The sequence below is a fragment of the Delphinus delphis genome, chromosome 5, assembly GCF_949987515.2.
Source record: "Delphinus delphis chromosome 5, mDelDel1.2, whole genome shotgun sequence".
Taxonomy (NCBI): domain Eukaryota; kingdom Metazoa; phylum Chordata; class Mammalia; order Artiodactyla; family Delphinidae; genus Delphinus; species Delphinus delphis.
This window is the reverse complement of record NC_082687.1, coordinates 76,109,085-76,121,148: the sequence shown is the minus strand read 5'-3', so window position 1 is coordinate 76,121,148 and position 12,064 is coordinate 76,109,085. Positions and strand designations below refer to the sequence as shown.

Sequence of the window (12,064 nt, the reverse complement as noted above, 5' to 3'; positions counted from 1 at the left end):
TGACTTTTTCAGCTTCTAGTGGCCACCAGTGTACCTTGGCTTGTGGCCCCTTCCTTCATCTTCAGAATGCATCACTCCAGTCTCTGCTTCTATCATCACATCACCTTTTCCTCTTTGTAGTCAAATCTCCCTCTGCCTCTCTCTGATAAGGACACTTGTGATTTCATTTAGGGCTCACCCAGATAATCCAAGCTTCTTAATTTAATCATATCTTCAAAGTCCTTTTGGCCATATAAGGTAACATTCACAGCTTCCAAGGATTATGACATGGATATTCTGGGGGGCCATTATTCAGCCTACCCCAAGGTTACATAAACTTTCTTCTTGGTAGAAGAAAGGTTACCCCCACCAGATTTAACTTAATTATTCAGGGCTTTGAATTAACGTTTAACAATTCGGATTAAAGCATAAGATGTTTGTTTGTAATCATGTTGACAGATATTAAAATGTCTGATGATGGTGACGATACCTTAGCCACTGGAGACAAAGCAGAAATCACCAACATGCCCAATAGTGATACCTTACCCAAAGATGCAGAAGCGCACTGTGATTCAGCTACGATTTCAAATGAGCCAACGCCAGCTGACCCCGGAGGAGATGTACATGAAAATGCGGCTGTTCAGGGTGCAGAGACTGCTGACACTGGACTCACTGAGCAGCCCAAAGACCCCTGTCCCATGGAGCACCCCCGCAATGGAGAAGTGACTGAGGATACCCTTGTTGAATGCATTGACTCCGTCAACCTCGAGGCAGAACTTGGATCCGAAATACTCCTGAAAGAGCAGAGTAATCCGGTAGGAGTGGTTCACTTGACTCAGTTCAACCTAAGTTCTTACTGATACTACCATGGCCATAGATTTGTGCCAGGCTCTTTGGGTAGGGATTAGAAGTTCAGTATATACTGTGACATTACCTCTGTCGTCAAAGATGTGTTGTGTGGTGAGAAAAGGCATATATGAGAGTAATTGGTCATTATAATATTTGCATTTTGATAATTGTTTTATTATTAATAATAACAATCACCAATTATTGGGCACATCCTGTGTGCCAGGCACTCTGCTAGCTACTCTATATGTTATGTAATTCACTCTATACAACAGTTCTTTGAGGTTCTAAGCTGGATATTATTGACCTCAAGTTATAGATGAGGCAACCAGGCTCAGAGATATTAAGCAACCCAGTAAGATTAAGCTACTCAGTAGTATATGGAAGATATTGTAATATTGAACGTAATGAGTCCAAATTATTAATGAACCTGATTCCACCCTAAACAAGTCAATGTTTCTTTAACATCACTCAAATTTTAATACATATTTACAAATCTACTGTGAAGATCTTAAACATTCAGATCACTCATTTATTATCACATACCACCGTCCAGGGGACCAGAGGCAGAACACGTTCATGCTTCCCTTCAGTGCCTGCACCTGTCTCTCTGGGCGATAAGACAGACCAGTGTCTCCCAGGTGGTACCTGGTTCCACATCAGTATGACCATCAAGCTGGGTTTTCCTGACACTTTCCCCTCCATCCTTGTGGGGACTGGAAAGGGTGGGGAGGCCCTGTCCTCCAATCCTCCCTTCTAGAAGGATGCTACGGTATAGGGGAAATGAGAGTCTTCCCTCTGCCAGGCCCAGCCCTGCTCTCCTGGAGTGTACCACACAGATCACCGCCTTGAGGTGACTCTGCTCCAAGCAGTGAGGGACGGGAATGAAGCAGGGGGTCGGGGGGGCCTGGTTTTCATCCTCCATCTATCGTTAACTTTGTTAGTTTGAGCAAGACACCTAATTTCTCTGTGCTTCAGTTTTTCCTCTGTAAAATGAGGACTTTGCACACGAAGACCACGAGGTATCCTTCCAACTAATGTTTTGTGATTCTTTTATTCAGAATCAAGCTTCTTAGCCACAGTTTCCTCAAAGCGACTCTTAGAATTATTCTAAGATGATATGAGCTTCCTCAGGGAAGAGGGGGGTTCCCATCACTGGAGATGTTTAAACAAAAGCAAACAATCATTCTGCAGGAACGTCATGGAAGGCATTTGAGGACCAGATGGGAGTTTGGATCAGATATGTAAACATACGTGTAAAATTTTGTTTACAAGTTCCATGATATCACAGACCCTTTAAAGCCATCCATGGACCCCCCTGTGGGAACTCCTAGACCAGAGGGTCTCGACCCTAGCTGAACATTTCAACCACTGAGAGAGCTTTAAGAAATAATGATGCCAGGATGTATATTAGCCTGAATTCTCAGAGAAACAGAACCAATAGGATATACCCTATTCTTGTATTTACCTATATGCCTGACTCTGGAACCTGGGTTCCCTCCATGCTGTCTTTCTATTGGGGGACCATTGGTTCCCAATTGTTATTGTAAGGGCTACTATTGATACATATTAAGACACTATGTCTTAGCCACACCATTTTGACCGAAGACGACTTAAAGAAACTACAAAAGCTCCACTGATTCAAAATACGTGAGCTCATGAAGGCTAGATTATACATTCCAATTTCAGACTTCTGAAAGTTATAACAAGATTGCCAATAAAGATAGCACAAAAAAATTCAGTATGCTCCTACACATCCATCTTCCTAAATTTTGAGCAAATCGAATGAATCCTGCTCTTGCAAGCACTTTATAAACCTCCTTAGTGCTACAGGGAGAGAGCCAACTGGCAGACAGGTACTCCCCTCCTCTCCCAGCACCACTGATAGCTTTCAAGGACTTTGAAAAGGTGAGCATTTCCTCATAATGAAGCATCACAAAAGTACCTGGATGGAAATACAAATATTAGCCACAGAGTTGGGGCCATGGCTCTGCATGTGTGTGTGTGGCATTGCATCAGGAGCTCAGATAGAAATGGGGTGTAGGAGGAATTCTTGTGAGTATATTGGTTCTAAGAAGGCAGAAAGCTGATATGGGTGGCTGGAAGGGCCTTGAAGGGAAGGGATATATCTCTTTCACCCAGGTTCCATTTAAACCCTTCTAAATAGGTACAAATATAGTCTCCTTTAAATAATTACCAGAAAAGGGGGTTCTGCTATCTCTCGTGGCAGCCTATCCTTGTATCTTAGGTTAATATAGAAGAATTCGGTTTTGTGCTTCGTCTTCAAGCATTGTTCGTTTGCTGTTTTATTTGCTGTTTGTTGGACACTGATAAGAAGTCCTTTTGCAGTGATGAAAACAACCATTTTTCTGTTGATCCAGCAGATAATGAATTCTACAAAAAATCTTCAATGAAAAGTTCTTTTACAAGTTGGCTGTTTGGATCTTGAACACAGATCCCCTGAGGGATGTCAAGTCCTATAGGTGTAGTCAAGCTCCAAAACCTATCTGATTCCAGGTGTATCTGAGCCTAAAAGAATCTCATCACCTTTAAAAAACGTTTCTAAGGGAAAATGCCTGCTTAAAAAAAACCTGGCAGAATAGTCTTTGAAGACGTAAACTTATATAATCTAGGACACACTAGATTTTGTGATAATGGGTTTAAATGTATATATTTTTCTATAAGTGGTCTGAGTTCCCTTAAAATCCACATTATTAGCTTCACCTTTGCCTGAGCCAGCATGGGGGCCATAACTTGGCAGGTAGGGCGGTGTGACAAGGAGGGAGCCTGGGGCCAGCGGTTCTGCCAGCTACTCAGCTGGCACCTCTACCTTGAAGGATCACACCGTTCACAGTTGATGCACTCAGAGAAGCTATTTCTGTCTTTAGGGCCCCTTTCTCATCCATTCTGATGTACAGACTCAGAAGCCATTGAGTTAAGGCTTCCTTCAGGACTCCACTCTACCACATCCATAAGAGATGGTCCCCAGCCTCCCTTGAACTTTGAAGGTTGTACTAGATCCTTTAAGGCCTCAACCAGCCTCAGGATACATGAGTTATGCCCCAGAATCTGAGTAGTACAACTATCTTCAGGACGCCTACCACCTAGATGGGTAAGGCAGTGTTGCATAAAAGCAACTATAGCATGTCTTATAGTACTAGATAGGACAGGCACAAGGTAGCCTTAGATAGAGCACTCAAATCAATCTTAAGGAGTCAGTGAAGTCCTAAGCTTCCATTCAGAGATGTTTGTCTTGAGTGCTAGCCTGGAGCGACATTTATTCCCAGAGATCTTGTGGGACCTTATTATGTACTAGTCTATCAGCCCCTAAAAGATCTAATCTAGATAAAATTTCTCTAAATTCTTAGCACCAAGAAATATTTCCCAGAGTAAAAAAAATTTCATCCCTACTGTCCTACACCAGTGCATAAGACCAATTATGAAGAAGGTAAAGAATGCAATGTTACAACTAAAAGTACTCTCAAAGGAAAACATAGACTACCACTCAATAGTTCTGTCCCTGGAAAAGGAAAAGCAGGGTGTTTAAGGGCAATAAAATTGCTATCAACAGAGACAAAGATGAGAGAACATAGGCCAAGACATGCTGATGATAGATTTTTGCCTCTTAAATGAGTGAGTAGAGTTTGCTCCAATTCTGTTGGAGTTTTTCTCCTTTTAAGCCTCTCTCCATCATGGCACCTGATTTTTGACTTGGGCAACCAGGTGGATGCTGTTGCCTTATGGCTATATTGGGCAGTGCGTCCTAAATCTGGTGGTATATTAGAATTACCTGGGAAGCTTGTTAGAAATTCAGATTCTCAGGGTAGAAACCCTGAGAGATTCTTTTTTAAAAATTTATTTACTTTATTTATTTTTGGCAGCGTTGTGTCTTCGTTGCTGTGCACGGGCTTTCTCTAGTTGCGGTGAGCGGGGGCTACTCTTCATAGTGGTGTGTGGGGCTTCTCATTGCGGTGGCTTCTCTTGTTGCAGAGCACGGGCTCTAGAGCGCAGGCTTAGTAGCTGTGGTGCACGGGCTTAGTTGCTCCACGGCATGTGGGATCTTCCCGGACCAGGGCAGGAACCCGTGTCCCCTGCATTGGCAGGCGGATTCTTAACCACTGTGCCACCAGGGAAGCCTGCTGAGAGATTTTCGTTTTGTTTTGTTTTTTGTTTTTGCGGTACACGGGCCTCTCACCATTGTGGCCTCTCCCGTTGCGGAGCACAGGCTCCGGCCACACAGGCTCAGCGGCCACGGCCCATGGGTGCAGCCGCTCCGCGACATGCAGGATCCTCCCGGACCGGGGCACGAACCCATGTCCCCTGCATCGGCAGGCGGACTCTCAACCACTGCGCCACCAGGGAAGCCCGAGAGATTTTTATTCAAAAGATCACAGTAGAAGCCAAAACTCTGTATTTTTAATAAGTTCCCCCAGATAATACTCTTGCAGTCAGTCTGTGGACCCGTGTTTGGGAACCACTAATACGGGAATCATGTACAATTGAGAAGATGGTGAGTTCCATATTGAACATGAGATGAGACATCCAAGTGAAGATATTTTGTGGGCAGTTGGTTATAGTGGTCTGGAGCCCAGGGGATAGAGAGAGATTTGGAGGCCAGCAGCAACTGGATGTTATTTAAGTAATGGGAGTGGGTAAGATTGCCCAGGTGTTATATATAAATAAAGAACAGAGGCCAAGGACCTGGCCCTGAAGTCTCCTGTCTCTAAGCCACTTTGGTCATGGACCGCTCTTTGATAAGTTGTGATTGCCAGCAAAGTTCATTCTATAAATGAAATCAAATCTCAAATCACATTATACTACACTGACGTTTTAAAATTAAACATTAATTGACAAGAAAGTTGAAGATAGCTTGTGAGAACTCATGTAGGCTTGAGAATGTGCCATTGTTTTGGACTTTCAGGTGCTTTGACCACTACCCTGCGTGAAAGGTGCATTCAACACAAATGTCTAGAATTCTAGGGGCAGGGGTTTCTTCCCTTATACCTGGCATCAGAAACCAGAATTCTCCAGAGTTCAGAGATGGATAGAAGATCATTTAGTACAGGGAAAAACCCTTTCTTGCACCCTATTCATGTAAAGGTAGGAAGAGGCTCTAAAATATATTTAACCATCTACAAGTGTTTAATACCTTTAATTTCACCATCGAGAACCCCTTTCAGATATTTAAAATGCTAGTCAACAGTCCACCATGTTTACCAGTTAAAGCCCATTTCTGTAATTCAGTATGCTAATTAGCAAAGCATCATACGTTAATACAGATGCAAATAATAGAAGTGTTCATTATAGCTGCCTTTGAGGTATGGCTTTCCTGATTAGGATGCCAGCTGACCACCTGGACTGTGTGTATTTTATTGGAATGCAGTTGGGTTGTATCTTAATCTAAGGAGCTTCCATAATATCACAATATGCATGTGGAAACTTTCTAAAGTAAACTGAAATCATCATAATAAGGGATGGACAAAAAAAGCAAGAGTCAAAAGATAGGTCATGAAAGCCATGAGAAGAGTCTTTTAAGAATTGAAAAGTGCTTAAGCTTCTGATGCTACTGAGAGGTCAAGAAATAAAATGACTAAAATGAGTCCATGGCTTTGACAATGAGGAAGCCATTGTGATCTTGGTGAGAATGGTTTCATGAAATAGTGACCATGGGAGAGTCACCATGGTGGGTAGAGGAGTGGAGGGGGTGGATACAGAAGGCAGGCATCTTTTTTAAGAGTTGAAGAAGAAAGAAGGACATGGAGCAGAAGCCAGAGAAGTTCGAAAGAAACATTTTGTCATCGTGATTTTCATTTGCTGGTTTTAAGATGGAGGAATCGTGCACATCATTAAATGTGGGAAGCAGCCAGAGAGAAAGGTTGAAAAACCAGGAAAAAAGGGAGAACCAACCTTCCCAGGCCCAGAGGAGTTCAGATGGAGGTGATAATTACAACTAAGACGAAGATATCATTTCCGTTATGATAGAAGGGGAGGAAGTAATTGTGACTGGGGATGCAGTAAAGTTAGATTTGTATTGAGATAGGTTTTTGGTGTAGGCTAGTCTGTGTTTTGTCCATAAGAAAAAGCTACTCAGACTTTTAATTTGGTTTAAACAATTAGTGTTCAATATATTAAGGTTACAGATTCACAATGTCAATTCTCCCTAGTATTTACATTCATCTCACAAATCTTACTGTATTTAGAAGCCTAACATAATTGAACAGTCACTTTCAAGGGGCTTTTGATTAATGCTTGGTCCTTTTTGCCAACTTAAACACTGTCAAATATTTTTAAACTACATCTATAAACTTAATATACATTTTAAGTACCTCATTTATCTACTTAAACAAAATCTTGCTGAGTACTTAAAAATTGTTGTAAATCTTAAATTTATAGAGTAGACTAAACAACCCCTTAGGTGGCATAACATTATGCATAAACTTAGGAAGATTTCAACTTAAAAATCAGAAGTCTAATAATTCAATTATTCATTTTAAATTGATTTTCAAAAAATTGTCACTCTAATCAGTCAAATTCCTTAAACATCAGTAGTATAGAAAAGACCAAATATGCACAAAATGATTAATAGCATATTTCACGCTTTAAACCTTTCCATATTTGATGTTAAATCTTCCTAGAGTTGAGTGATGCATACTCACCAAGGAAGAAGATTACCTGGGAATAACTGAGGCCATTTTCAAGCAAATATTTCGACAGAGCTGCAGGCCTCCAGAGTAATTTACATCCTCCCAAATGTCACACTGGGCCCTTTTTAGAACAGCTGTGTCACAAGTTACAAAACTTAAAAAGGCTTTGGTCTCATAACTCCTACTGTCCACATCCCAAGACCAAAGTTATACACAATATCTGATTCTTGATCTACCCAAGGAAATAGGACAACCAGGTTGGTCTTTATCCTTTAAGAGAGGTACATATATCTTCTATCTAAATGTTAAAGGCCTTTGAATTTGATGGAATTCTAAGATTTGTGCATATTTTTCTATCTAATGATACCTTTGAACTTGATAGCCTAAAAATAAATAAATGTCTTTTATATTTAAAGAACTTCGAACTTGATAGAATCTTGCACTCTTTCATGTTCTTAGGACCACACAACAGTTATAGATGTTTAAATGATCTCCAGTTGAGTTTTGGAGATCCCTCTTGATCAAACCAAGTCTGATTTGCTGTTACAATATGCGGTCACTCTTCTGTGAGTTTATGAGGAAGGGACAGGAAGTTGAGAGAGTTCTTATCTGATGGCTTCTGTTTTCTCTGTAAATTAGGATGTGAAGTTCTCTGGTAAAGGAGGTGGGGGTTACATGGGTGAGGGTGAGAAAAAAGCTTTAAAATATCCATATATGAAAATGGGAGATCTGAATAGATCCATGCTGCCTAATTTGTAGTCTCATAAGCATGTGACATTAAAGCTATTTAAAGTGGAGACAATACTCAAGATGAGATATATTTATAATTCATGTCAAACATTTAGTTTTTGTGGTTTTATATTAAATGTGCACATTTAGTTATTTGAGTATTTGCCATTGATAACAAATATTCTTTTTAGCTGATCAGGAAGTCACAGCTCAATGTCAAAGGAGCTTTATTAATAAAGCAATTGAAGTAGTCACACTGCAAAAAGTTCTAGACTCATTTAACATTAATTTCCATTTGCTAGTCAAATTACCAGCTGTCACGGCATATTACGTATTGTAAATGTGAGTCAGAAGCTGTCACCCCTAAGTGTATTAACTCTCCCTAATCACATAGGTAGAGATTGGTCCCATGAAAGAACTATATTAATCACCAACTTACATATGTCTTCATGATGGTATAAAATGGCCACTGGCTTCATTGCTGAAGTGAAGTAAATCAATGTAGACACCAAAAATGAAAGCAGACTGTCATGAATCTTGAGTATTTCCATTCATGTTAACAAGCTTCTCATTGTTTCCAAACAGAAAAATAATGTCAGCCAACTTTCAAAACTTTTTGCTTCTTAGTGTTAAAAATGTAGTTACTTATTATTATTATTATTACTAGTTAACATTTCTGGAGTATTTATTATGTGCTAGGCACTATGCTTACAGCTTTAAGCGAATTATTTCTTTTAACTTTCACAATAACCCTGTGAGGTTATTGGTTCTTATACTTATGGTTGCATTTTTGTAATGAGTCAGTGATAGCTAGAAGACTTGAGTAACTAACATGTCCAAGTGGCAGAGCCTGGAGTCAAACCCAAGCAATTTAATTCCATAACCTTTACTCTTGACCAGTAGTCTATGCTCATGGATGATGTTTGATATTTACGCGGTGAATCGCTTAGGAATGCATTTGGGTGCAAGTAACTAAAACCCAACATATATTAGCTTACAAAATAGCAATTAATTTTTTCTCACTTAACAGAAAGAATGGAGATATGCAACAACTCACATTTGTTTAGTAGCTTAGCAGTACCAGGACCAGTGACTCTGTGATTCCCTGGCCTTTCCCTCATGGCAGCAAAAATGGCTGCTTCAGTTTCAAGCATCAGGTCCACATTCAGGGTAGGAAAAAAGGAGAGGGGAGAGTCGGCACCAGACAAAACTGTGTATTTTATCATGAAAGCAAAACCTTTCCCATTTATATCTCACTTGTCAAAACTGTTTCACATGGCCACCCTTATCTGCAAGAGTGGAAGATAAGAGTGGAAGACTGCACGCAGAAGGAAGTTGGGGATGATGATGGACCAGCCTTGAGTCAAAAGTTATAGAATCTAGAAACTCTGTAGGAATTTTTCATTTCCTTCTTAACTTCTTCCGTTCTTTTCTTGGAGTGAAAGAGCTGTTATTCTTCATCTCCTAATGTGTTCTTGCCTCATTTTCTATAATGCATTCCTGGATATTAAGGGAAAGCTGTGGTTCCACCGAGTCAGGATGCATTGGTTGCAAGTAACAGAAACTAAGCACACCTAAGAAAATGGATGAATTTCAGTCATTTATTTAACAACTAAATTTATTAAGCACTCATTATACGCCATGAATTCTATGCTCTGTGGACATAACAGTGAACAAAACATTAAAGGAGAGAGAAACACTGTGCTGGAATCTCATAAAACCCAAAAGTAGGAATGCGGTAGGGCCTTGAAGAGGGACAGGAAGCAGAGGCTGAGAAGCTTTCTGGAATCCAAACAGTTTCTCTGAGCGTATCTCAGAGAGGATTCTGCTCACTATGCTTTCTCTTAATTCTTAGTCTGCATGGTGGGTAGAATATGGTCACCCCACATTGTCTGAGTTTTTATCTTCTATTCAAGCTGAACCAGAATCTCTCAGTCCCAATCAAAATACCTAGGAAAAAGAATTTGAATCAAGTGAGCCCAGGGACAGTGAGAGATATAGTTACAGGGGGTCGTTGTGAGTGGAGTGGACACCTTGAAAGTTGCCTACCTCAAAAGGCTTCCTGTTGCTATTCGCCATCTCCAAGCTTCTTGATGCTTTTCTAGACACTTTGCCTACTACCATCCATGCCAAAGCTCCCTCCTACCACCCCAGATTTTTGAAAGTTAACCCTACCTTGAAGAGCACATTATTTTAGTTCTGTAAAAATTGCATGAGTCAAGGTTGTTTTGGAGTTTTAACAAATCACTGTGTACCCTAAAATACTAAATCTCTCCCTCTCCTCCACAGCCCTATCCCTGTCTTCCAGATAATGGGAGATTTGGGTCTTAGTTGACATCAAATTCCCTTCTCACCTCAAGCTAAGCCCTCAGAAGCCGACACCACTACAAACCAATTTGGTTCCAAAGTACACATTGCAATGTAGACTGGTATATTTTATGGCCCTTATAAACTATAAGCCAATGAGATATGGTTGTTGGTGATTTTTTTTAAATCTTCTCTTTGTTTCAAATGAATGGGTGTTTTTCCATTCAGGGATGAATGAAATTGCTGACCTTGTGGGTAATCTGGTTTTTTGCAGGCCGTGGATTCCTCTCCACGTGGAGGGGGCTGGGCAGGCTGGGGCTCCTGGGGCAAATCTCTGCTCTCATCAGCATCTGCCACAGTAGGTAAGCATTACACATTGCGTTTGAATGGATAAAGTTCAGGAGCCAAATAGGATATGACATTTTGATCATACCATGTACTGATAGAGTTTAACATTAGCTCATGACATAATAAGAGCAAATTGTTTTTCGTGTTTGCTGTTCTAAGTACTTCCTGTATATTAATATATTTATTCTTCAAAATAACCCTATGAGGAGGCACTCTTATTTTCTCCATTTTAGAGGTAAGGAAGCTGAATCACAGAGAGGTTAAACATTATCCAAAGTCAGGAGTGGCTGAATTGGCTTTTAACCATTATATTATATTGCATCTTAGAATATAAGATTTAGGCTTTTATAATATATCCTTAATGCTTTGTGTTTATCATCCCGCATGAACATTTTAAACTATATAAATAGCCTACTCCCTAAAAGGATTTGAGGTATCTCAATAAAAGGCATTCATCACAGGGTATTAAAATACAAATACAAAAAGAAATATGCAGGTAGGGAGGAGATATATATCAAGGATAATATAATTGAACATTGACCTTAACTCTGAGATTCTTGGCTACCAGTAGATTATCTATCTCACTGAGTGATAAAACAAGACTTAGTTTATTTAGATAAATTTATTTTCCTTGTATTAAACTTTTGAAGAAATGTCCCATATTGGCTCATATACAAAGAGAAAATATAATAGACAATGTCTTCATCAGTGAAGGTTTGTCAGAATATTCTTCATGTGACCATTTCTTATATCCACTCTTCATGAAAACTGAAGGTACAACCTAAACGTGTCTATGATAATGTAGCCGTAGCATTTCATCTTGAGGGTAGAGAGTGAAGAGCAGGACAGGGGAAGTCACAGGTAACACAGCTTGCAGATCATCTAACTCAGGTGTTCTCAAGGTATCTCTGTGGCATGAGGATCTTGTGATGGGCCATGAATTGGTCCAATTCACTGTTACTCCTAAAACCAGCAGGGCTGAGGTCTTTGACCCCACTCTAATGGACCATGGTCACAAACAGTTGAAGGGCCAGATACCTAATCTGATAGAACTTAGACTCCCTGGAAGAATGGATAGATTGCATTCTCCTAATTCCATGTCTGTCAAGTATCAGGAGAGCTCTGGCAAGAAGTAGATGGTGGTCAAATAAACGTTGCCCTCTGCATGAGAGCCTGGAAAGCAAATTTTTTTCTATTGCTAATTGAAAGGC

At 40.2% G+C, this 12,064-nt stretch overlaps 1 protein-coding gene across 2 annotated transcripts in view; it reads left to right on the top strand.

Moving 5' to 3' along the window:
• The window catches only part of FAM114A1 (family with sequence similarity 114 member A1), a 65,810-nt gene that overhangs the window by 8,091 nt on the left and 45,655 nt on the right, over positions 1-12,064 (top strand). For both annotated transcript variants that reach the window (XM_060012695.1, XM_060012694.1), the window contains exons 3-4: positions 439-794; positions 10,780-10,867. In XM_060012695.1, the coding sequence (XP_059868678.1) occupies positions 447-794; positions 10,780-10,867 (436 nt within the window). In that variant the 5' untranslated portion in view covers positions 439-446. The remainder of the gene's footprint in view (positions 1-438; positions 795-10,779; positions 10,868-12,064) is intronic.